The sequence below is a fragment of the Rhinolophus sinicus genome, chromosome 14, assembly GCF_057876585.1.
Source record: "Rhinolophus sinicus isolate RSI-liver-muscle chromosome 14, RSI-T2T, whole genome shotgun sequence".
Lineage (NCBI taxonomy): Eukaryota > Metazoa > Chordata > Mammalia > Chiroptera > Rhinolophidae > Rhinolophus > Rhinolophus sinicus.
The window spans coordinates 175,505,676-175,532,711 of NC_142514.1; the positions used below are offsets into that span (position 1 = coordinate 175,505,676).

General features: G+C 45.6%; 1 protein-coding gene across 33 annotated transcripts in view; it reads right to left on the minus strand.

The window, feature by feature from the left end:
* Positions 1–6,527: 6,527 nt before the first annotated feature.
* The window catches only part of CELF1 (CUGBP Elav-like family member 1), a 66,711-nt gene continuing 46,202 nt past the window's right edge, over positions 6,528–27,036 (minus strand). For 7 of the 33 annotated variants that reach the window (XM_088789580.1, XM_019743653.3, XM_088789581.1 and 4 more), the window contains 13 exons: positions 26,399–26,586; positions 25,232–25,314; positions 24,825–24,873; positions 21,576–21,710; positions 20,933–21,012; positions 20,409–20,570; positions 17,729–17,804; positions 16,248–16,376; positions 15,823–15,936; positions 14,954–15,139; positions 13,095–13,238; positions 12,473–12,639; positions 9,012–9,150 (listed from right to left, as the gene is read on the minus strand). In XM_088789580.1, the coding sequence (XP_088645706.1) occupies positions 12,512–12,639; positions 13,095–13,238; positions 14,954–15,139; positions 15,823–15,936; positions 16,248–16,376; positions 17,729–17,804; positions 20,409–20,570; positions 20,933–21,012; positions 21,576–21,710; positions 24,825–24,873; positions 25,232–25,314; positions 26,399–26,576 (1,464 nt within the window). In that variant the 5' untranslated portion in view covers positions 26,577–26,586 and the 3' untranslated portion in view covers positions 9,012–9,150; positions 12,473–12,511. Of the gene's footprint in view, positions 9,151–10,556; positions 12,640–13,094; positions 13,239–14,953; positions 15,140–15,822; positions 15,937–16,247; positions 16,377–17,728; positions 17,805–20,408; positions 20,571–20,932; positions 21,013–21,575; positions 21,711–24,824; positions 24,874–25,231; positions 25,315–26,398; positions 26,587–27,036 lie in introns of those variants that run through there. The other 26 variants (XM_074336381.2, XM_019743655.3, XM_074336382.2 and 23 more) reach the window with 21 other exon arrangements.

Below are 27,036 nucleotides of genomic sequence, written 5' to 3' on the forward strand. Positions count from 1 at the left end.
TAACCAGTCAAGTGGTTGGTGTCTGGTCCTAAGAGACTGTCTCTCTTTAACCCTATTCTCACCTTAACACTGAAGCCAAGTGTCACCCGTCATCTTAGATGGGCCTCCTTTCACATGCTTCCATCACCTGCCTGGTGTCTGCAGACACCTGCCTTTGCAACCTCTGCTCTAGAAATACAACAAATGTAACTAGAGGGAATGGTCCCTGGCCCCCTCTGTCATGGTTAGTGATTGGGAAGTCTGTCCCTCTAAATAAATTTGTTTTTCCTAGTTGTAAATGGGGTATCACCTCTCTGGTAAGGTTTCTGTGAAAACCAAATGAGATGGTAAGAACTTACTTTGAAAACAAGATGTTGAACTCATGTTCCTCTAATGGACCTCCTGAACCTTCCTTGAATTGGCTTTTACTATTTATAACTGAGAAAACTAGAAATAATCTGTGTCCAACAGGAGAGTGGTTGAGACACCATGAAATTCTATGTAGCCTCTAAAAATGAGAGTTGTAAACACTGGTGTACGTACCCAGATGGAAGGGTGCCTGTGACATAGTAACTGGAAAGATGCAAGCCGCAGAACGTTCTGTACATTATGGCAGGATTTCATTTTTATTAACAAAAATGATGTATGCACATATTTTTGTATGTAGAGAGAAAATTTCTGGAAGCATACCTACCCCATCTGTTTGTTATCAGTGGGCTGTGGGACAGGAAATGCTCACTTTTATGTACTTATGGCTGTTTGCAACTTAAGCGCTTGCCAGGGCAGCGCTGTGCCAAGCGTTTGGGACAATCTCTCATCTTCCCAACTCTACTGTGTGTTTTCATTTCCGTTGGACAGATGAGGAAGCTGAGGCTGAGAATCAAGTCACTTGCCCAAGGTCAATACAGCAAGTATTACAGGCAAATTAAGAGATTCTATAAAATTAAGGTATTATAGGCAAATTAAAAAAAACACACAAGCTTTTCCCACCACTCTATGGCCTCCTCCTAACTATACAAATGTTATGCATTTTAAAAAAAAACCCTCAAACCCTAAAACAACTTTTAAAAAAAATTTTATTGGGGAATATTGGGGAACAGTGTGCTTCTCCAGGGCCCATCAGCTCCAAGTTGTTGTCCTTCAATCTAGTTGTGGAGGCTCAGCTCCACGGTCCAATTGCTGTTTTCAATCTTAGTTGCAGGCGGCACCGCCCCCCCATCCCTTGTGGGAGTCGAACCGGCAACCTTGCGGTTGAGAGGACGTGCTCCAACCAACTGAGCCATCTGGCCACCGGGAGCTGAGCTGCAGCTCATTGTTTTAATTCTAGTTGCGGAGGGCGCTGCTTGCTGGCCCATATGGGAATCGAACCGGCAGCCCTGTTGCCCAGAACTCGTGCTCTAACCAACTGTGCCACCCGTCCACCCTAAAATGACTTTTAAAAAAAGGTCATTGTGTCAAGTAAGCCTCACGCACTGGGCACACTCCATTTTAGAGGTGACAGGGTGGGTGGCACTCTCAGGGCTGGCGGGTCACAGGTAGGTTCCCCTTCCCCAGGGGCTGTCCCTATTAGAGGGACTCTCCAGCAGCAGAGGGCCCTGCAAAGCAGGTGCCGGCACCAACTTCCTGGAGAACAAGGCCTTGGTGAACTGCCTCAGAAGTTGTATTGGCAGGATTCCTGTAACATGGCTCCAAGGGCCTTGGCTGTTATTTGTTTCACAGCCACTGAGGGTCTACAAAGAATTTGGATACTGGCTGGTAGCTAACAATCTATGAACTAAGTATGGAACAAAATTAATCCCTTTCTTCTGGAATGGGTGGAAATTTCTAAATAAAACTCTAGTGTATGTGTGTGTGTGTGTGGGGAGGTTGAAGCCCCTTTTTGGGGAAGCTCTTGGATAAAAGCGACTGTCATCTTTTGGTATCTATTGTCCATTTACTCAGTGTTTCCTGAATACTAACTATCTGCCAGCCCTGGGGCTCCAGTGACGAATAAGACATACATGGTCTCTGCCTTCATGAAGCTCTGTTATAGAGATTGAATTTCAACCAGGGCACCCGGGGTCCACCACTGACTCAGGTGGACCTGGGTTAAAACCCCTCTCCTCTATAGTCACGTGACAGAGGAATTGCGCCTGTGTGTGCCTTATTCTCTACCTTCCTATGCTGCCAGTTGCTAATGGGCTAGTCTAGTGGCTAGGATCCATGAATGTAGTTACTTCATATTGTTAAAAGCAAAGCAACTGGCCAGAACAGTCCTGACCACTGTAATAGGCTGCAATGATGGAAATGATTGTGTCCAATTCGGTAGCCAGTAGTCACATGTGGCTTCACCGTGAAACTGAGGAATGGAACTCTTTTTTTTTAATAAAACAGCTACAGTGCTAGTGGGTAACCATACTGAACAATGCAGGCAGGTCTAGAAGATTGCCAGATCCAGGGTGAAGTGAATGATACAGCAAGCAGGTAAGCAAGAGGAGCTGGGAGAAGTGGAAGGGACCGGGCGGCTGCAGGAACATGGCTGGATTGCGAGGAGACAAGCTCAGAAGGGCTTGGAATGGCAGAAGCAGGTGGCATAAGGCTAGTGCTGAGTAGTTTTCAAGTAGGGGGAGGGAGAGCATGCCTCAGGAAGTAGGTTAAGTGAAAGCCAGACATAAACAGGCACACATTGTATGACTGCATTTCCATGACACGTCCATAATAGGCTAATCTATACAGCAGAAAGATTAGTGGTTGCTAGTGGCTGGGAAGGGCGGGGGAGGGGGTAGTGACAAAGGAGAATGGGGTTTCTTTGGGGGCTGATGAAAATGTTCTAAAATTATGCTATGGTGATGCTTGCACAGCATAAAAGTCAATGACTTGTACACTTTAAGTGGGTGAACTGTACAGCGTGAAGAATCGTTATCTCCATCAAGTGGTTTAAAAACACCAAAAACTCAGGCATCAGGTCAGTGGGACCCCTGCGGGGGATGAGGTGGAGATGGAGGCAGGGCCGAAGTCCTGTAGACTTGGCTGCAGGAGTGTCAGGATGGCCCTTTTCAGATGAAATGTATTCAATTTCCCATCCCAAGACTGATTTTTTAAAAAAACAAGAGCCCTCTCTATAGCTGGAACCTTTACCAGGAAAGAGAAAGTCAATGTATGCAAAAGAAATTAAACACCAGCTGGTGGGGGAAAGGACTCCTGAGAGAGAAGGAAAATGCTTGAAAAAGGAAGGTGTAAGAAGCAGCCATCTATGATCTCTCCCGGAAGGGCTGTTATCAGACATTAGTTTGACATTCCCAGAGGTGAAGGGACAAATCTGGTCTTTCATTTCCTTCTCGATGGCGGTGCTTCATCAGGAACGGAGATGCTCAGATGGGCACAGCATGTACAGAACCTGGGAGAGACGAGCTGTGTGCTAACGGAGAAGGTCGGTGCACAGGCTGTCTCTGCGGTAAAGCCAGGAATCAGGGGTGGGGCAGAATTTAGGTACTGGGGAATCTACTCAAAAGTAAAAGGTGACTGAATGTCGATTTTAAAAAGGAATAGTTTAATTAAGACACAGAAATATGATTATAAAGATGCACAAGTCTACATTTTAAAAGCTTAAAAACAGTACTTTTGGCATATTCCCTTTTTTGTAAATTCTGACAAGAAACAATAGCCTTTAAGTGTGTTAAATTGGAAGATGTTCAAGTTGTACTTAGCGTTCTGTTTTTATACCAAGTTCTGTCTCAGAACAGGAGTTCTAAGACCACGTTGGTCTTGAGTCACACAAAGAGCCGAGCTAGCGTGGAGATGGGATGGACAGCAGAGAACAGTCAGTAACACTGCGATGACTTCTGTGTGGTCAAAGAAGGTAACCAGATCTATCGTGGTCACTTCGTAATGTATATAAATATCAATCACTATGTTGTCCACCTGGAACTAATGGGATATTGGCAGTATTGAAGTTATACTTAAATTAAAAAAGAAAACCTGGGGGGCCGGCCCGGTGGCTCACACGGTTAGAGCTCCATGCTCCTAACTCCGAAGGCTGCCGGTTTGATTCCCACATGGGCCAGTGGGCTCTCAACCACAAGGTTGCCAGTTCAATTTCTTGAGTCCCACAAGGGATGGTGGGCTGCGCCCCCTGCAACTAAAATTGAACACAGCACCTTGAGCTGAGCTGCCGCTGAGCTCCTGGATGGTTCAGTTGGTTGGAGTGCGTCCTTTCAACCACAAGGTTGCCGGTTCGACTGGAAGAGATGGCGGGCTGTGCCCCCTGCAACTAGCAACGGCAACTGGACCTGGAGCTGAACAGCACCCTCCACAACTAAGACTGAAAGGACAACAACTTGACTTGGAAAAAGTCCTGGAAGTACCTGTTCCCCAATAAAGTCCTGTTCCCCTTCCCCAATAAAATCTTAAAAAAAGAAAAAGAAAACCTGTGCTAGATGGGACAGAGCTTTGGGTTCAACCACCCTCTAATCACAGAAACAGGTCTGGGAAGGGAGTCCATGGACGAAGCCCAACTCTATACTTGCCCAACTTCCCAAAGTGTGAAACAGCCTGGCAATGGTCCAATGACCACTTCATAGGTATATATAGAGAGATGCTTATGTAGCTTAATGTGTATTTTAGGTGAAACTGGAAATGGTGCATTTCAAGTTGCTTTAAAACACTTTAGGTGGTGATGGTAGCATAAACATTGTAAAGGACTGAATACCACTGAATTGCCCACTTAAAAATGGTTAAAGTAGAAAATTGTATATGTATGTTACCATATGAAAACCATTAAAACAAACATCAGGTAAAGACGTCTCGGTGGTACCAGATCTAGGCAAGAACTGTGGCAGGCGAGCTGTTCCGGAAGCAGTCGAGTCCTCACAGGACATGGCCTCACAGGCGGGTGCTGACCAACCACTCGGGGTTCCAAGTTACCAACAGACCCCCTAAATACCACGACAGCAGCTCTGAGAAGGGCAAAGCAGTAACGATTCACCTCCCCAGGGAGCCACGAGTTGCTGGGTCCCCCAAGTTTCTGTCACTAGAGCCTAGAAGGACAGTGTGGAGTCATGTGCGATGGAGACCGGTTAATCAAAGCATCTACTGGGTTTATTATTTCTCCTCGGTCTGGTTAAGGGCTCAGGAGTCAGGCCGACTGGTTGGATTCCCAGTGCACGCCCCTTTCTAGTCAGCAACCCAATTTCTTTCAACCTCAGTTTACTTGTCTGCAAAATGGGGATGGGAACAGTAGCTCACTCCCAGGGATGTTATAAAGACTGGAACACACAATGTATACCAAGTGTTTTACAGCACTTGGACTGTGGTCAGTGAACATTAGCTCAGATAATTACTGCATATTAAAACAAAGTTTTGGTTTTCAGTTCAACGCATTTTTAATGAATACAAATGAGAAAGCAATATTCCCAAGTTTATTTGCGTTCAGAACCCCTACTTCACAGAACATTTCATGGGCTGGTGCTCAGTGCAACTCTCAATGGAATATTCTACTCCAGACACAGCACACACAGAGGGACTCTGCTGAGAAGGCTGAGGCCTGGCCCACCCATTGGCCATGTGCTGGCTGCATGTGTCTAGACAGCCACCAGCTTCCCAAGCACTGGCCTCCTGGAGGACGGAGGGCGCAGAGGCAGCAAAGGAGCACGTAAGGAGCAGACAAGCTTATACTTAGGCCAGAGGGCCTGAGATTCCCCAGAGGTGGCGATGTGCAGGCCCCACGTGGAGAGTGATCTAGAATTACTGAATGGTAAACCCAAGGAACCTGAGAAATACCCTTCTGTGACCTTGTTCTGAGGTCAGAATAAGGGGGGAAGGAGCTGACCCACTGTGGGCTGGAGCGGGACGGGGAAGAGTCCCACGCGCCGCCTCCGTGCTGGTCAGCCGCCTCCCTGGGCGTGGGAACTCTGCAGCCCAGTGAAGGGTCTTGCACTCAAAGGTTTGGACCAATTCTGCAGTATGGCAGCCACTACTGGCAAGAGAAGAAGCACGAAAACTAAGGCTGCCAAACAAGCTTTACGGTGCTGCCATATCGGGAGGGATGCTGCAAAAGAAGAGAGGATGGTGGGGAAGAGAGTGTTCTGGGAGAAATTACCGTTTTTCAGGAGCCTTTGGTGCGCTCACTTGCATACCAACAGGTACATCACGATGCAACCTTCCTTAGCAGGGCGCCTACTCCTTGTCCAGGAATGCCACCCACCCCAACAATCAATAACTCTGAAGACAACATCAATTCTTCTCAAACAGTTTAATAGCAAATAAACAAAGGAAGAAGGTACCACACTTGGCAGATACAAAATGACTTTTTGTCCGTGTGTCTGTGCAATTAAAACAGATTTAGATTCCCCATTGGGACAAAAGGAAAAACACACAAAAAAAGGAAGGAGATTCCTTTTAAACACATACTCCCTTGCTCCAAACTTGTAACATTTTTTTTTTCTTTTTTAATCCACTACACAAACTCTGTGATCAGGTCAGAAAAGCGACAAGGGCTCTTCTTGCCTTTTTTTTTTTTTTTTTAAACCATTAAAGTAAAATCCATAATTTTCTACATAGTACAACACAAGTTCACACAAAAAAGACATTTTCTTTTGCAAATCAAAACAGGAAAGAAAGGAAAAGCTCAAACAAGGTAAAGGAAAAGCATTTCTACGGCTGAATCACGACTTTGAGTTGATTGAATCCCGTGGTTGCTGCAGAACAGACTGTGCGTTTGGTCATAGTGGCAATTTTTTTTCTCTTCACATTGTGAAATCACTTTACATTGTTTTCTAGTAGAAAAGGCAAAAAACTGTACAAAACCCCTAGTGTTAAATACAACGTTTGTACCAATAAAAAACTCACACAGGTTTGTCTCCAAAATGTAAAGGTTCTTTTTTTTTTTCTTTTTAAATTATTCACAAAAAGCAGCTGGAAATCAGAAAGGCAGCTGCCTCTCCAGGGTCTCAAATCCATTAAAACCACCACAGAACAATTAAAACAATCAGAGAGAAAAGGAAACAACGTCCAACATTTGGCATTTGGTTTTATCCACAGGTTTTCCCAGAGCTCCTCTTGGAATTGAAAGCAAAATATATTGGCAAACACGGATTCTGAATACACAGGAAGGGGAGCCTCAGCGCGCCTTCTGCCAACAGAGGCAGCTCTGTGCAGTCAGACTGTGGGGTGCCCGGCAGTCCTGCTCAGGCTGGGGTTCCTGGCCTCTTTCCATCCAATCACCCCTTCCAGGAAATGAAGCAGCCTACCATACACTGCGCCTCCATTTGGCCGCCCTTTCCTCCTAGTAAGAGTGGCCTCGAGCATAATACTAGGCAACGCCTGGGTCCCAGAGCAGAAATTCTGCTGGGATCCCTTCCTTCAGCAACCCCTGCACAGATGACACTAACAGTGCTTCTACCTTCCCCACCCCCTCCCCCATCCCTCGGCTACCCCTCACCACCCACCTTCCCTGGACAATCCTACTACCCAGCTCTCCCACCCACCCAGCTTAGGTCTGCGTGGGATCTATCACGAATTCCTCCCTTGGCAACCTCTTACCTCCACAGATCCATCCCGTGACCTCTCATCTCCTCTGGCCTCTCCCTCCGCCATTCACATTCTCACTCAAGTCCCTAAGACCCTGAGGCTGGATGGTGCCACAAGAGAGGAGGGCAAGTTCCTCCCAGGGAACCAAGGAACTGGCTTGCCTGGCACCCAGGGACAGTAGCTATTTGGCTCTTCACCCAATTTAAAGAAACAAACCCCCACCCCACCAGCTAAGCCAGAACAGAGCTGCGGTGAAGAGCCAGTGTGGGGTGGCTGGTGGCCAGGGCTGTAAACAGTGTGAAGACTGTAGTATTGTGCTTGTCACCTAGGAAAAGCGCTGGCAGGTGTATTGCCGCTAGTGCACAGATGGCCTCCTCCGAGTGGCTGGAGCACCCTCCTCTTTCTGGGCCGAGGGATGCTCACTGCCCCATGCGCTAAGCCTCCTGCCCACCTGCAGCCACCTTCTGGATCCCCTCTCTGCTCCTCGTGCCTCTCTGGGCACCCTCCCAACCCGTCTCTGAGCAGAGCAGCCAGCCTCCTGGAGGCCCCGCTGAGGCCTGGAGGCCACATGAGGTGACAGTCTAAGTGCACAGGCAAACGCTCTAAGGGCAATAGAGGAGAAAGTTGCCACTTCAAAATAAAACAATACAATCTTGAAAAAAAAATCAACCCCACAACAATTTAAAACAGCTTCTTTGAAACCCTTTTAAATCGGTCAGTTTTTGCACAAACTATAGAAAACAGAGAGGTGAAGGTGATATATACGAAGGTGTGAAGAAACAGCAGGAAACATGCAAAACTTGTTTTTTCTGGGCATAATCTTAGTAGGAAAGGAAAAAATTCAAAACAAAAACACAAAAACAATACAAAAACAGAAAAAAATCAAAGCATCACATTTTGCTGTGGAGACTGTAGGAACAAGCATGGGGGTGGGGACAGTGGCCCAAGGGGAAGGGGCCGGGGGGCCGGAGGGACCTGAAGGCCCCCTGCAGGTCGCAGGGTGGCTGCAAGGAAGAACCACAGAAGCAAAAGGGCTGGGGCCCAAACTGCAGCTGCTGTCAAAAAGGAAAGGGGCTTCTGGTGTTTTCTGCAGCTGAGAACTCAAACAAAAACAAGAACACATGCGGTCTCCTCAAGCCCCATCAACTGTATCAGCAAAATGTGCTCAGGAGCCTCAAAGGTTTTAGTGACATCTTTTATTTCATTGTTTACTTCAAAGTTGTCTTTAAAACTAAGCACAGAGAAACAAAGCCTAGGAAGGGACTGGCTGTGTGTTCACAGAAACACAAACACCACGCGGTATGTGCTAGTAGGGCTGCTCTGAAGACAGTTACAAAGAATTGGAATCACAAAATCAAGTGGTTATCTTATGAAGTTCTAGAAAAATAGATTTTTTTTATATTCAAATGCAAGTTTAAATATTTCCCCTTCAGCAGTCGTTCTAGCAAAACCAATTTGGCAGCACAAAAGAAAAAAAAGGAGAGAAAAAAGAAAAAACAAAGAAAGAAACAAACATAATAAAAATACACGTCAGCATCAAAGGTCAACACAAGGTCAAAGGTGAGAGTTCAAGCATCAGAGAAGCTGAAGAGACAGGGATTTGGACGATGTACTTGACGCCACATCGACATGCTTTAGGCACAACGATGAACAAACGGCAGGAATCTAGAAAAAAAAACAAACCAGAAAGAGGGAGACCCACTGAGTTACACAGAGCAATACATCCAAACAAAGAGAGAGAGAACAGAACACTCACTGTGTACAGTCCTGAAATGAGGAGGCGGGCGGGGCAGGGGCTGGGTAATGACAGGGAACTTTTGCACATGCTAACAATGGACACAGGGAAAAGTCAAAAGGACATGGAGGACACCAAGAAAACATCCAATTGCCAGAGACAGAAGGGAACCTAAGGCTTGGATTTCCCCCGAAGCATCCGAACACGTCTGAGGTCTCTGGTGGAGCAGAGCCTCAGCCTCTCGCCCAACTCCCTGGTCAAAACCCAGGGAGAGAGCAGGAGACGCTGGCTGGGGTAGGAGAATTCTGCAGGGGAGAGGGCCAGGATTTCTCCTTAATCCTATGGGGAGGCCCTTTGCTCCCAGAAATCCAAGCTCTTAGCTTCCACGCAGGCCCTGGCCACTCAGGTGGGACCCAGGAGACAGTGTCTGGCTGCATTCAAGGCAAATCAATTTCATGATGAAACCCAAGTAAGAAACAAAACTACAGCAGAAAACACATTTATGTAAGTGAAACCCCCACACAACAGTAAAGGATTGCTTAAGACTTGACTGCGAGTCTCCACTCTCCGAGCTGAACCCTTTCACACGGTGAGACTGATAGGGGAGCAGCTTCTTCACAAACCATCTTTGGCCTGGGGAGAGAACTGTGCTCAAGGGCAGTGCTGCTGTGCTAACTCACTGGGCAGGGGAGAAGAGGACAGACACAAGTGCCCGGTCTCACCAGCTGGCGGCCGTGGCAGCCCAGGGCCCTGCTGGGGCACACACTCTTTTTAGAAAAGAGAACCTACCCATGAGCAGGTATGAAACCTCAGGGTCTGGTATCAAAGACAGGCTGGTCGCACCTTTGCCTCTGTCATTTGTAAAGGGGTTTCTTAAGGTCCCAGCACATGGGACAAATCCTTGGACAATAATGGTGAAATGGGGGAGGAGGGAGAGAAAGGGGAGAAAGTGGGAAGGGAGTGGAGTTCTGGGCTTTGGAAAACCCCACGATGGCCAAGGAGGAAGACAGAACAGCAGGTTAGCAGTCACAGCACCGCAGCACCGGAGAGCACAACTCTCTCCTCCGCCACGTCACAGCATTAACTCCTTCCCCCTCTGGCAGATTAGCTGGGCTGCAAACAGGCCACAGAAAGTCAGTAGTTTCAATCATACACAGCACCCTGTGTGTATAACAATCACATTCTGGATTCTACAAAATCCTGGCCTTTTCCAGAGATATAATTTAGGTAATAAATATTCTCCACCCCGGAGCTGTATAAAACTTCTATAAAAATAGAAACGACATTCTTGGTTCCAGCCGGTTGGGATTCAGAACAGCGCCTCCCCAACCTAGCATTTTTTTCTTTTTTTGTTTTCTTTTTTCTTTTTTATTTTTATTTTTTGCGTTTATTTAAAAAATCCCATCATGACCCTGGAAGCCTTTGGAACAGTTTTATCCTTGAAACACAGGACACATTTCACCCAGTGCGCAGAATTCAAGTTTACGTGGTTCAGCTAAGAAGTGTGTTTCGTATTTGTTTCTTAGAGGACAACAGACCCCAGTTATCACTATGTGAAGGGAACAGCTGTCCCAGCTTGCATGGGATAATCCAACACCACCAACTACCTGTATGACAGCAAGATGGTCAATCCCTGTCTGTAACCAAACGGACAGCATGACAAGGAGAGAGCCCCCATCCGACTTACTTGTGAACCAACTCCTTTAATCTCATCTCTGCTGCTAGGGGTCAAGGCCGATGTCTGTGAAGTTTAGGATCGCAGGGACCCAGTCCCTAGCCTTGGCTAAGAGTCGTATCCTAACAAGGCTACCTGTGCGCAGGTGCCCATTCCCAACAGCACGTCCTTCCTGGCTCTCTCCCCCCACAGCAGTTCTTGGAGCAAAGGCAGAGCCCAGAGGCTGGGTGGGTCACAGGCAAGAGCTGGAGTGAGACCGTGGGAGGCAGCGGGGAGCTAACTGTAAGCACGAGGACAACGCACACGGTAATACTGAGGTAAATGAACACTAGATCCATACGGAGGCTGTAAACGTCCTGTTGTCTCCTCGGTCCCCAAGAGCAGAAGATGGGGCTGGAGTGGTTAGAAGAGGGGCCTGCCTTGGCCAGAATACTACGTCTGGGACACCTCACTCGAGGAGGCAAGCGTTGATTTCTTAATCCTTTGAAGTACTAAGTGCTGGCCACCGGCAAATACAGCACTCTGGCTGGAAGGGCCCTTCTAACGCAGGCTCACCCAGAAGCAGGCTCCTTCTCCCCTAACTCGATGGCTTTTGATTCCTCTGCTCAGGAGAGGTGCCCCCTTCAGCTGGGTCCTCTAAGCCCTTCTTGGTTCTGCCCTCCTGAGAAAGCTGTGGCTGCGACGGCAGTGACGGTACTTGCCTGGTCAGCTACAGGGAAGCAGCCCCGAGCGTCTCCTCTAGAGCCCTTCTCTACCAGGGCCTCTTAGAAATGGGCTGCGGGCTAACGATTTGGTGTTGACATAAACCAAAAATTACCTCTTTGACCAGCTGCTTCTTCCTAACAGCCACCAGCGAGGCAGGGCGAACCCAACACCAATGGCTAGCTGGGGAAGCTGGTAATGGGTGAAGTCTCCCTTTTTTTGCATGTCAGGCTAATTTAACAGGTGCTTTATTTCCAGAGAATCGTTAGCCCCTTCTTGGGAAAGAGGGACAGAAATCCTAATCAAGAATCTGAAAAATTGGTGGCAAGAACTCAAAGGGCAGCCAGGGAGGAGCTTCACCCTGCAGCTCCCAGGGCCGCTGGGTGTCAAGCCCCAATCCCTCTCCTCCAAAGCCACCCCCACCCGCTCCACGCTCCCAGCTATTGGACGTTAGTTCTCATTTCATCCGCTCTCGCTCTTAGGAAGGAGATTCTAGGGGTCAGTTTTTGGTTTCATTCAATCCTCTCTCTCGGGGGAATTTGGGGCAAGTTCTGATCTTCTTTTTTGATGTTTCTCCATCCCCTCTCCTCCCCCAGGGCAGTTTGATGTTGGTCCTTCTCAACACACACTGGTTACAAACACAGCAAACTTTAAATAAAGAAAAAAACTCAGGATATGGCACCTAAACTCCAAAGTAAAACACTGGAAACCAAAGCACAAACTTGTCCTCTGTACGAAGCGAAACTCCCACAGAAGGCAGTAGCCGAGTCTTCAGGGCAAGCTGTGCCTGCGAGAGTGGCAGGGATCAGGGTCCAGGGCTGTCAACACACAGCCTTAGGGCTTCGAATCATTAAGGGTGCTCCTCCCCAACTTACCAGAAGACCCTCTCACTCCAGTCTCAGAGGGGAGCACGTTCAGTAGGGCTTGCTGTCATTCTTCGAACGTTTGAGCTGCACTTTAAGCCGCTTCATGCCAATCTGAAAGCCGTTCATGGACTGGATGGCAGCTTGAGCCGAAACAGGATTGTCGTAACTTACAAAACCTGTGTATCCAAGCAGAAACCTAGGTGAGGGACATAACGAGGCAAGGGGATTCTCAGTCCTCCTCATGCAAGATACCTTATGAGCTTAGTCTCAAACCCCAATTTTTCTCAGCAGGGACAAGAATTCTGGAAATTCTATCACATGAAATAAATTAGGATCCTAACTAAGTACCACCTGACATTGACATGGTACTTTTCAGTTTTTCGGCCAAGCCATTGTCCATATATTATTTTAACCTCTGGAGCAACAATGTGGGCAAAAATCATGACCACTACAGAAATAAAAAACAAACAAACCTGAGGCTCAAAAAGAGGTCATGTAGCTACCCAGGGCTGAGTTAAACAACAACCCAAACTCCAGCGCAGCTTCCTGCTATCAGCCCCTTCCCCTTTCTCAGTGGTAAGCACACTTACCACCCCGCCCCCCGCACACTCCAGAAGAGAAGCCAACATACCGAAACACTTGCTCAGGTTCGTCTGCTTGTCGATAAACACCTTGGCCGACACGACATTCCCGAAGGGCATAAACATCTGCAGCAGGTCCTGATCCCCAAACTCCTGGGGCAGGTGGTAGATGAACAGGTTGGCTCCCTCGGGACCTTCAAAACACCCAACGATGGAAAGATATCAGTGTCAAGCACGCTCAGACCCCTGCACCAACAGTCTCTCACTTCCCTGTGTTAAAACTGTCAGCACCCCAACAAACAGAGATTTGGAGAATTGAACAGATTCTCCAAAGACACGGCAGGGAACTGAAGAGCAATAACTGAAACAGTCCTTCCCTCACGCTTAGCCACACTCCGTCTCACTGAGATGTCAGAATTCGACCTTGTGGGAGGAAGGTATGCTGAGACGATAAACTAGGCAGACTTGTGTGTGGAACAATAAAATCAGAGACTAGAGGCTTACGGAGGAACACAGAAACGGAGGGAGAACGAGATTATAAACGAAACAGGTTTCAAAATGGTGCCTAGAAACTACAGGGACAGCAAACAGACTGGCAGTTGTCAAGAGGCAGGGAATGACTACAAAGGAACAGGAGGGAATTTCTTGGGGTGACAGAAATGTTCTTTATCTGTGATGGAGGTTACAGGAGTGTATACACTCAGCAAAGCTCATAAAGCTATATTCCAAAAAATGGTGAATTTTACCGTATGTAAACTGCGCCTCAGTAAAAAGAAATTACATTTTAAAAGTTGCCTATGATAAACACTGAGCTCAAAAATAGAATATGCTTTCCTTTTCTCGCCACTCAACTGACTGATTTTCTAACCAAAGAAGAGCTTCATTAAAACCACAGTCCAGCCTTTCTCCAGCCACCCTGGCCTCCCTGATGTTGTCAAACACATTAAGGAACATGGCTGCCTCAGGGCCTTTGCACTTGCTGTTCTCTGCCCCCATTACTCTTCTTATTCTGCTTCCATGCTTCCTTCGGGTTTCAGCTTACATGGCAACTTAGAAAGGCCTTCTCTGACCATTCCATATAAAATGCTGTGCCTCTGGCTGTCTCCTCTCTTCTTTCCTGCTCATCATTCTACAGAGTATCATCTGGAACACCTCCTGCTTTTACCTGTTTATTGTCTGTCTCCAAAGTTCCATCAGTTCCCCCCTACCACATCCCAGGGCACGTAAGTGTATGATTCAGAGCAGGTAAGAATGTACTAGACCAGGACTTCTTGTTGCTATGGCAAGATATTGGATACTTGTCTTTTTCCTACACTAGTGCTTACATATTGCCAGCTCCTAGCTATAAAAACCCAGTCAAATATGCACAGAGGAATCAGCAGCGAGGAATCAGCAGGACTTTTCTCTTCATACAAACCACCTTCAGCCCCTTTTCTACCTAGAAAGCCTCTCTTGAATTTAATACCATTTATATCAATACACATATTGCCCACTGCATCGACCCATGGGCCCTAACTCTTTCTGTCCAATCAGCCTTCAGTCTGTCTCAATAAGGAAAAGCATAGGTCAGAAAGTGAGGAGAATTCCAAACGATATTGCCGTACACAGAAGATACCCTCTGACAGGTTTGTAATACAGAGAGAAGACTTCCTAAGACTTGATTACTAGATTGCCACACTGGTGTCAGACACAGTAAGGTCGGTATGTTTCCTCCTCTAAAAATGGCAGCCCAATCCCAGGAGGGTGCGTAGAGGTTCTGATATGAGCCATATCCAGAAAACATTCCAAAAACAGATCACACTTCACAGTTTCTCAGTCTACCCGACAATGACCTTTGCCCTGCATTTCAGTTCTGGTGCAGACGGAGAAACCACCCCCATCCCTGACTCCAGCCTCCCTTTGCACTCACCTTCCTTCTGGCTTCCAGCAGCACCAATACTCTGCTGTGTCAACAGATTCTGGTTGTACAGAGTGGGAAGCGCTGCGGCAGCGTACTGCTGGATCCCCGAGTAGGCCTGTGTGAGGGCCTCCATGGTGCTCCCAGTGCCATTGGAAAGGCCACTGCTGCCCAGGCCGCCATTTAGAGCAGCCATCCCTTGGGTAGGGAGTGGGGAGAGAACAGGATTAGCAGATTGGAAAGACTCAACCGACGCCGAAGACAAACTCCGAAGTCCTCCCTTTCATCTCTCTCTTAAGCTTCGCCCTGAGAAGGAATCCCCATCAGAGTGGTCAGATTTCAGGACACTCACCAGGCCTTGCTAATAGGTCATTTAAAAATGCCATCCCCAGGTGTGGCTCTCCCCATTACCTTCTTCCAATCTGTGCATTTTGGCCTTTCTGCCACTTTCTCACACAGAGCTGGAATCTGGTAAATAAGAATTCCAGGACTGGAGACTAACAGGGGGAGATGTGGTTTACAACAAGATGTGGTAAACCCTATCGGAAAAACAGCACCTAACGTTACTGAGTACATTCTACAGGCCAAACATACTGAACAATGTACTCAGAACTTTACCCATATTCTCATTTAACTTTCTAATAACCCGCCAAGTACTTTATTCCGACTTCATAGATGAGAAAATGACCTTAGAAAGGTGCCGGGAAGTAATAGCTAGTTAAGAGGAGAAATGGGATTAAACTCAGGTCTCAATCGAAAGCCCATGGTTATTTCTAAGTTCACTGGGCCACTCGTCATTCTAATGATGCCCTTACCTGGGCTGTTTAAAATGAGCTACCTGCACAAAGAATGGACTGGTGACATGTGGGGCTGCCCCTCACCTGCCAGAGAGCTGACATTGAGGCCTGCTGTCGCTCCAGCTAATGTCTGCAAGGCTCCAAGGGAGGCGATGGGGTTGACGGAGCTGCTGCTGCTGGAGCTTGGTGAAGACCCTGCTATCAGAAACCCATGAGTTAAACTCAAGCCAACACTTGCTTTCTCACGTCAACAGGAACCAAAGCCCAAGAGTGACCCTACTTAAGTACCCTCTTTTAAAGAGGTTTTCAGTTACTAACTTTGATAACTCTCCCTCCTGGACACAGACTCAAATGATGGTTACAAGACCCTAAAAATTATGAGCTTTCTCTTAAGTCAGAGGATGGCATTTGAAAATCTGTTGTTCATAAACTGACACCTTTGGGAATGGGAGTTAACTACTTTCCACAGTGACATCCATTCTCTTGGATTCTGGCCCCTACACGCTTACCTGAACTGGTGAGTACGCTGAGGGGACTGCTGGATGTAGTTAGAGCACTGGTACCACTTGGTGTGTTCTGAGCAGCGCTGGCTGCAGCAGCCAGTGCAGCCAAATTCTGTAACTGCATCGCATTTAACCCTGGAACATCCAAAGCAAGACATCAGCCAGCAGACAGGGGTGCATCCTATCCGCTCCAGCGTGACAGCACACACTGGCAGAAGGCTGGTTCCAAAGAAGAGCTGTTCTAGGTAAGCCTTACAAGCAATCCCACAGGGCTCCCAAAAGATCCAGGGATCAGTCAACTCATTAAGAAACTGGACAGCATTTCCTCAGGGAAGAGGTATCTAATCCAACAGCATGCCACCCAAGTGAGCGTTAATAAAGGGCTGGGCAATTAGGAAAGCAGGAAAGAGCGGTAGGTCTGTGGTCTACCGTGGGCCAGGTATCCAAGAGAACAGTAACGCCAAAGCCTGCGGCACAGAATGGGACAGCATCTGAGCCCATCACTCAGACTTGACAGGGGATGTGCTCTTTGAAATGGAGGTGAATAAGCAGAAAACTTAGCAGAGATCCAGAGGCCAAGGAAGGAACAACGAGGAAAATACATGTGAGCACAGCAACAGGAGGAAGAATAAAGGAAAACAAAACCAAACACCATTTGAATAGCAGATTAGTCATCCTAAGGAGAAGAGAGAGAAAACACTTGAGGGAAAAACTTGCAAGAGAACCTAGACGGCAGTTCCAGGCGCGAGAAATTGGAACTGCGCTGACAACGTGCTGTAAATCTTTTTCAGACGCCGGGCAGGCGGGGGCGGGGGCAGAGGTAATGGGATAACAAACCACCACCGAGTCCCCATCTACCATTTTCTAAGTCTCCGGGACAAAGGGAACTACACTATCAACATTTTTCAAACAGCAAAATGCGGGTCAGCTTAGCCCAGTCCTTTCTCAAATGCACTTGCCAAGGGACAGGGGCAGGCAGCTCTGCAGCTACCCCACTACCTGCCTAAGGTTTGTCTGTGGAGCCCATTTTGTTATAAACTCAGGTATTTGTCAATTAAGTTTCCTGGGCATGTTAACATCAACAAACGGTAATTCACCTAAGAAGTAACATGTATAAGACACAGGTACACTGCCTGCCTGGGTTCTAGCGGCTTTTCTTCAGAGGCACTGGAAAGAAAGAACTGCTGCAGTTTTCTTGTGATCAAAGGGCCTTAGAAAGTCTGCCGGTGCTAACAGCTCTTTTCCACATTCTTCCTCAACGTCTTGGTGGGGAGCAGCAAACAAGCCCAGAGCAAGCTGGTCTCCATGACTAATAGAACTTCCTTCTAGAGACAAGGCAGTAGAGTCCTGGGATGTTCATTTTATGTCAGGTTCACATGAGTGGGAAAATCTTTTTCCTGCATAAACAGTGCAAAACTCTGAGCCTGCTGTGAGCTGGGTCTGTGGGCCTGGCTGCTGCAGCTCCTCCGCAGCCGTGAAACACTTACCTCCCATTGGGTGGAGGCTGCTCAGGGTGTTGAGGTTCCCAGAAGAGGCAGTCTGCTGAAGGAGCTGCAAATAAAGCTAGACATTACACCAAAAAACAGAACAAGAGTGAGAGTGAGGGCTGGTTCTGCATCTGGGGTAACTACAGCACAGCAAAGCGAGAGTGCAGAGGCCCCCACACAGAAGACCGTCGAAGACAAGAACCCGAGCCGACACAACAGAACGTCAGGCCGACAACAGCACAGGACACACAGCACAGCAAAGCCCTGGCCCCGCGACACTTATGTTCCTTGAGGACCGAGCCAAGTTCAAGTCCCGCGCAACAGAATACAGCCCAACAAAGGACAGAAGTAGAGCAGGGAGCTAAGCTCCACTCCAGCAGCTATGTTGTCGGCTGCGATGAGTGTCTGCATATGGGTGGCTGCCACTTCTATTTCCTCTCTCCCAAGCTCTCCTTAGTTAGGTCCACACATCTTTCATTTTGCAGACTGTTTCCATCTGGACACTCAATTTCTACTTTATGCAACTCGCTTACACATCAAATCTGACCACGAGGGTATTCCTTGGAATCATTCTTTACCAGCCACAATCGATCAGTGCCTCCCACGCTCCACATCCATTTATGTCCACCCGCCAAGCTGGTCTTCACTGCTGCGATGACCAAATGATTGCTGGATCAGTCCACTGCAGTTCAGTGAACATTCTCTTTGAATGGGTGTCCCATAACAAACGAAACAAGAGGAGCTGTCCATGAGCTTATGAATCTCCATGACCTTGACCTTATTCTGTATCTTAGCAAACTGCAACCTTCATCTAACCAACCTGCTGAAAACCTTTGCTCCATACAAACACAATCACTGTTCCTTATGGATAACTGGTATTCTTGTTTCTAGATCCTTTCGTCAACCTATTCTCCACCTGCCAAGCTGGTCTTCACTGCTGCGATGACCAAACGATTAAATATCTAACCTGGTTTCTCTGTCATCATGAATCCCTTTAGTCCATGGGTTTCAGAAGGTCCACAAACCTCCAGAAGTAGAATGAAAAAAATGCACATACACACAATTTTCACTAGGTTCTCAAAGGGGTCCACAACCCCACAATTACTAAGAACCACTGCTCTAGTACAACAGAAATCAGGTTCAATCCACATATTCCAGAAGGAACCTCATAAGTACGATGCTGCACTATCCCTTACACAGCCCATTAGCACCCACAGCGTCTTCATTTTTGTCGTCCTAAATCCCGTGGGCCATGGGTTCAGTCCAGCCGGCGGACTGCGCATGCTGTACTTGGCACCTTCATTTCTCTCTAAATGAGAAGAGTTCTTAGGGAGGGATCACACCTAACTTAGAGACCATAGCTCTCACCATATACCATCATGCATTTGTTGCAATGACAACAAAAAGGGGAGTGTTCCCTGAATAAAGGCTCCAAAACTCTCTAAGAAAAGTAAATGAGTATCGTAGAGATCACTTTCAAAGCATTATCACTTTGCAGAAGACTAAAATCTCTTTGAAGCTTCTGAACTTTTAAGCAATGTTCTAGCATTAAGAAACAACTTAATCTGTTGAAATAGAACAATAATCTACACTTTTTTTTTTTAATGATTATTGCTTCAATGTCTTTTTTTTTTTTAAGGAGGGCGCAGCTCACAGTGGCCCACGTGGGGACTGAACCGGCAACCTTGATGCCAGTATCAGCACCACGTTCTAACCAACTGAGCTAATGGGCCACCCCCAACCATCTACACTTTTTGACTTCAGAGAACTACTAGCTAGGATAAACTGGGATTTCTTCTAACATTTTACAACTATGGAGACTAACGGGCATCAAATTAGCCAAAAAATCTTTGAAAGGATGAGGAATGAATGACTATTCCTATGTGTATATTTTTGGACTATCCATATAAATGGAGTGCTTTCATCATTTATTTTCCTTCATTGGTAGCTTCACAGATGACCTGTCATTTCTGATTCGCAGATGACACGGTTTTAATTGTGTTGTCCTGTCTGCAATTCTTTTCAAGGTTAAAGCAGTGATAATCCCCTATGACACATTAAAGACCCAGTAAATCTAAATAACAAACTGGAACCTGCCCCTCTTTTGGACTGTATGACTCAACTCAACAGGAGATCAAATTAAAAGAAATCTATTTATGACATAGTGAACTCAAATATACATCTGTAATACTCATTTAATAATGTCCATGCTTGATCTCTTAGTCAGCAGACAGGAACATTTACCATACTTTCAGGGAGACTCAATTAGGTCTTTAATGATGCCCTCTACATCTGGTAGAAAGAGATATGGAGAAAGATATTTGGTAGCTAAGATTCCCTTAGGAATATTTTTTCTTAGGGGTAGAGACATATGAGATGTTTCTAAATCTTTTTATCAGGAAATTAGGATTTCACTTTAATTGTAGCAGAAGCCTCAGGATATAACCAAAGATGTGTGACGAGAGAGGGAGAGAGGGAGAGAGGTAGAGAGGTAGAGAGGTGGGGGGACGGGAGAGGGAAGGGGAAAGGACTTAACGAACACTGCATTGCCTGAATTCTGACATAAAATTTCAATGTGCTAAAAGCTGTAAATGCCAGTATGTCTGTTAGCTGGGGACAGCAGAAGAAGAAACAGCTGGGAGCTTGCACAGTCCGCAGAAAGCAAACCACAAAGACTCACTGCTAAATACTGGGGTCCGAGAGTATTCAGACCAGCGAGGTTTCCCCACACAGATGCTGCACTGATTTGCTGCATCTGCTGCTGGAGCTGCTGGGCCATTCTCTTCTGTTCTTTGTCCTTCTGTGTATCAGCAAATTTTACCACCATGGGGGATGAGCAACCCTGTGAGAACGCCAAAACGAAAGGGTCAAACTTCTCCTTCTGGGGGAAGGAAAAAATCCTCCTTTCTAGTGACACACAGGCTGCACTCTAATTTCACTAACTGCCAAATGATTCTTTTCCTGACACTGTAAATGATAAAAGAAGATTTAAAAAGGCAACTAGTTCCATCCAATATGTTAATTTTAATGTTAATTTAATAACATTCAATATGTTAACGAAAGCATCAATTTTTAACTTTAAGACATCTGGCATGCTTAACTTTCAGAGCAACCAGATACTGCGCATGCTGCTGGGCTTTGAAGACCAAACGTCTGGGTGCTCTCAGCTACGGAACGCCCCTCTTTGATTCATCTGTTCCCTACCTCCATGGTCTGTGCTTGGTGCATTGCCTTGATAGCCGTCTGTGCCATGGCTCTTGTTGTGAAAGTCACAAACGCACAACCTGGTAAGAGAAGAGTCAACAACTCATTCATTCGTTTATTTATTTATAGACATTTACTGAGCACCTACTATGATGCTAGCAATACAGACATGGTTCCTGCCTTCGGGGGGTTCATGATGTAGTGGAAGAGAGATATGTCACACCAGGGCGATTAAGTGCTACAATGAAAAACCGGGAAAGCACAGGTGGGAAACAAAGTCCTTAAGGGACAGATACGAGGATTCATATCCTCTAGTTCCTCTTGAGAAGGAGGTGTTTCCAATTTTGGCATCAACAATCTCTCCAAAAGGGGAAGAAGAAAAAAAAAGAAAGAGAAAAAAAAAACCTCTTCGAGCACAAAAAGATACATGACACTGGAGTGCAGAATACAGCCTCCTTAAGGGTGCTGGGAAAATATGAAAGGGATCAACTGGTAAGAGGAGTTGTGATTGGACCTAGATATATAACACCACTCCTAACCTTTCCATGACAGAGCCGTGTTGGCTAGGGATCACTGGTTTTCACTGGTCCAACTAAAAAGAGAATTTAAGACAAGTATCTTTAACGGCTGCAAATGGACCCACCTCGGCTCAGTCCGTCAGGCCCCCGCAATATTCGGCACTCTTCAATCTGCCCAAATGAAGAGAACATGACTCGGATGTCATTTTCAGTGCACTTCTTGGAAATCATACCAATAAACAGCTTCCTGTCTTCCACTGCTAAGAGAGTAAAACACAAAGGCTTGAACATTATTACTAAAGAGGTAGTATATAGCACAGACTCTGGAGGCAAGACCACCTGGGTTTGAACCCTGATTCTGTGCCCTTACACCACATTTCATGGATTCTAGGATACACACTTTTTCATCATTTAGCACCTCCTCTTATAAACAATGGTATCTTAAAATTCTAATTGGAAGCATTTAGATGAAATATAGTAGCTCTGTGATCTTATAAAAGTTACTTAACCATTCTGTGCCTGTTTCTTCGTCTGATAACTAGGGATAACCGGGTTTACCTCAAAGGTAGCTGCAGGCATTTAACGTACAGTGCTTAGATTCTTGCCTAGCACTTAGTAACTGTTTGCTCTTACTATGTAACAATACTACTAAAGAAAGAGTTTTCACACTTAATTGATAGGACAAGAGTAACAGAACACATCTTTCAGAGTCTAACTGTCCACTTTTCTTTTCTGACTCTCCTCGAGGACTAAGTTCTCCTTCCTAACTTGTTTATTTCCCCCCTTCACTTCTGTCCATAAGAAATTATACTACCCAGATATTCCAGTTTACTCTAAAATATTCTTGTAATGTTTCCCTACCAACTAACTCTATTTATCTGTTATTTTTCATACTTATTTTAAAGAAAAAACAGATAATTTAGATGACAGATTACTTAGAGCACTGAGCCACTCTTACACCATACACAAAAATTCACTAAAATAGATTAGACTTGAATTTAACACATTGTTTGTGGGAAACGAGTATACTCGTCATATCGCCTCTAGTTGGAATCGGCAAAAATTTTGCAAAGTAAATAAATAGAGACTTCTTTTTAAACTAAAACACTGAAAGTTTCATAGAAAAATATCAAATAGATCGAAAGATATGAATATTTTACGGAAAGTCTAATTTTGGTGAGAAAATGTCAAAAAAGCCCCGCGTTATGACGCGATTTGGCGGGAAAATGCCCGCTTACAAAGTGTTAAGATCTGAAACCATAAAACTCTTAGAAGAAAACCACAGGCTTGGTAAGCTCCTTGACATCAGTTTTGGCAATGACTTCCTTGGATATGACTCCAAAAGCAAAAATTAACAAGTGGGACTACGTCAAACTAATATGCTCTGCAGAGCAAAGGAAATCATCAACAAAATGAGAAGGCAACATATTGAATGGGAGAAAATATTTGCAAATCATATATCTCATTTAACTAAAGACAAAACCCCACATCTAATTAAAAAATAGGCGGATGGCTCAGTTAGAGCGCGAGCTCTGAACAACAGGGTTTGCCAGTTTGATTCCCACATGGGCCAGTGAGCTGCACCCCCCACAACTAGATTGAAAACAACGAGCTGCCGGTGGGCGGCCAGATAGCTCAGTTGGTTAGAGAGCGAGCTCTTAACAGCAAGGTTGCTGGTTCAATTCCCACATGGGATGGTGGGCTGCGCCCCCTGCAAGTAGACTGAAAACAGTAACTGGACTTGGAGCTGAGCCGTGCCCCCCACAACTAGACTGAAGGACAACAACTTGGAGTTGATGGGCCCTGGAGAAACACACTGTTCCCCAATTGGAAAAAAAAAAAAAAAGGTAGAGGATCTGAAATGACACCCTCTCCCCTCAAAAATGACAAACAAATGGACAACAGGTACATAAAAAGATGCTTTATATTACTAATCATCAGGGAAATGCAAGTCAAAACTACAAGATATTACCACCTCATACCTCTTCGAATTGTTATTATCAAAAAGACAAGAAAACAACAGATGTTGGTGAGAATGTGGAGAAAAGAGAAACTTTGTACACTGTTGGTGGAAGGTAAATGCATGTAAATTAGTGCAACCATTACAGAAAACAGTGTAGAGTTTCCTCAAAAAATTAAAACTGGGGCCGGCCCGGTGGCTCAGGCAGTTAGAGCTCCGTGCTCCTAACTCCGCTGCCGGTTCGATTCCCACATGGGCCAGTGGGCTCTCAACCACAAGGTTGCCAGTTTGATTCCTCGAGTCCCGCAAGGGATGATGGGCAGCGCCCCCTGCAACTAAGATTGAACACGGCACCTTGAGCTGAGCTGCCTCCCGGATGGCTCAGTTGGTTGGAGCGCAGGCTCTCAACCACAAGGTTCCCGGTTCGACTTCCACAAGGGATGGTGGGCTGCACCCCCTGCAACTAGAAAAACGGCAACTGGGCCTGGAGCTGAGCTGTGCCCTCCACAACTAAGATTGAAAGGACAACAACTTGACTTGGAAAAAAGGCCTGGAAGTACACACTGTTCCCCAATAGAGTCCTATCTATTCCCCTTCCCCAATAAAATTTTTTTAAAAAAAATTAAAACTGGAACTACCATATTATCCAGCAATTCTACTTTGGGTATGTATCTGAAGAAAATAAAAACACTAACTTGAAAAGATACATGCACCCCTATGTTCATTCTAGCATTATTTACAATAGCCAAATATGGAAGCAACCTAAGTGTCCACAGATGAATGAATGGATAAAGAAGCTGTGGTGTGTGTGTATGTATACAATGAAATGTTATTCAGCCGTAAAAAAGAAGGACATCTAGCTATTTGCAATGATATGAATGGACCTTGAGGGCATTATTCTAAGTGAAAGTCAAACAGAGAAAGACAAATACAGTTTGATCTCTCTTATATGTGGAATCTTAAAAAGAAAACAAAACCCCAAGCTCATACAGAGAACAGATGACTGATGGTTGCCAGAGACAGGGAGTGGGGAGGAGGACAAAAAGGCACAAGCTTTCGGTTATAAAATAAGTAAGTCATGAGGATGTAAGGTACAGGGTGGTAACTACAGTTAATAACACTGTATTGCATATTTGAAAGTTGCTAAGTAGATCTTAAAAGTTCTCATCACAAGACAAAAATTTTTTTGTAACCACATATGGTGATGGATGTTAACTAGACTTACCGTATTGTGACCACTTTACGATATACACAAATAATTGAAATATTATATTGTACACCTGAAACTAATATAATTTGTTAATTCTACCTCAGAAAGAAATTACTTAGAGCACTACACAATCCAGATGCCACGAGAAACAGCAAACGAACCAGGAAGAAAGCTGGTAAGGGGAGGGCTGGTGTGCTTGCTTACCATTGTTCTTCTCACTGTCGGCAGGTTTCATCTGTATAGGATGATGCATCTAAAATGGAAAATGAATATTACCATGGCATACATTGAAGGCATTCAGGAATATAAATCAGGGTTCTAAAGGAATACCAAAACTAAAGCCTTAAGAGTTCTCTTGAACTCACGTCTGCTTCATGATCTTTCCCCCACAAAATACCAGAATAGGTAGAATGCTGAGTCAAGAAGGCAAAATTCTCTTGGCTGAGAGACAACTACTTTCAGCCTATCTTCTGTGAAATATCCCCGTTACATCAATCCCTGGGGCAGTCGCCCTTTGCCCAAACTGGTTTTCAGGGTGCGCCTGACATGCATCAGCACGTTCCACGTGTCAAAACCCCCACAACCCCACTAACTAGCAGGAGATTTCTTACCCCTGGGAGGACCTTCATGTTGTGAAGAGCATTCTGTGCTTCCAATGCAGCTTTGCGGGTGTAAAACGTAACAAAACAGCACCCTGCAATAAGTACGAGTTCAGAAAATCAAACCAGTCCTTGCAAAGTGGACAATTCCTAGAGCACTCCCAGATACAGTGGAACTTAAAAATGGCAGGGTTTATTAAAATTAGCCAGAGAGAGACACACAGAGAGACAGAGAGAGAGACACAGAACCTAGCAGAGGGGGGAAAGAAACAACCCCCCCCCCATTTTCTATGCATTTTCTTTATTGTTATATTCTCTCAGTTCTACTAAAATTCTTCTTTTGCTGCTCCTATAACTTCTCCGGGAAAGATGACTTCCCTTACAAAGGTCACAGTACCATGCCATTCAACCCACCCTACTTGGAGCAACAGGTAGTGTGCTGGGCAAGATGACTCAGGTCCAGACAAGACCGGGGCTTTGCACTCTTGCGGCGTGGAGTCTACGAGAAACTCTTTCTTTCACAGAATAAACCACTCCTTGCATTGTAGCCAATTCCTACCACATGCCTCAAACATCACAATCATTTATTAAATTATAAAATGACTTAGAGAACCTCTTACTATCCTTTTGTGGACTCTTGGTTCTCATCAAATGTAATTAAGCTTCTAACAGCACATGGCGCTGACAGAGCTGTAGATTTTGTGCTTTGTGTCTTTCCTGGGGATGTGAGGGAGGAAGCAAATCTTGTAAACCTCAGGTCCATAGTCCCTCCTCACTGCTGAGTCATCATCTACATACACTAACAAAAATCCATGGGTACACGGACAGTCTTTTCTTTCAGCTTATCCTAGCCAAAACACTAAAGAAAACCTTATGTGGTTCGTTTACTTACACTTTATTTTTGTCAATCCATTCCCAAGATCAAATGAGACACTAACAAGAGTCTGTCTCTTGAATTCGGAGTTCTCGCGAAGGACTGCTCAAGATCCATTTTACAAATAATCCTCATGAAGTCACCTTAACTTTTCATTTTTTAATCCATTAAGTGTGTCTGGGCTGGAATATAAGCCACTATAAAATGACAGACATCCCCCTCCCCCCATTACCACAGGAACATTCTGCCAATGAGAAAACAGCACGCACACGACAGAAATTACTATGCAAAACCGAAGCCCTCACCTTTGCTCTGAGGAGGGTTTTGGCTCCTATCCCTTAGGACGTTGATTTCATAGACAGCACCATACTGTTCAAAGAGTTCCCTCAAATCCTTCTCAGACCAGGTCCTCGGAACCTGGCCCACAAACATCTTGATAGCATCAAGATCCGGTTGATCTGGGTGGTCCAGGGTGCCGTTCATTTTCTTTGAGCTGCATTAGATAAAATAAAACTCATGTATTCATGTTGCTTTCCAGAGGGAGTTTTCTTTGCTATAAAGATGTCAACTACTTTCTGGAAAAGTAGGGGGAAAATTCTACTTCCTTTCACTACTTCCACTCAATTTATGAGTTACCAGAGTTCCCCCGTCCCCCCTCACCATGGCCACCCCCTTCCATTATAATTAGATCCCAAACTAAAGTCACCAATCTGATTAGGACATCCCGGGTTTTAATTAAGAAACTGAGTTTCATTTATTCCTTGTCTAGCATGAGAATTCTCAGAACTGACTAGAATGTTGGCCTCTGTGGCTGTCTCATGTGTTAATCCTGGTGCTCTCGAGTTAGGCACCCAGACTAAAACAAAGCTTTGCCTCTTAAACTCTGACAAATGATGGTTATATAAACATAAACAATGATGCCATCATTCTGGGTTTTTACTGT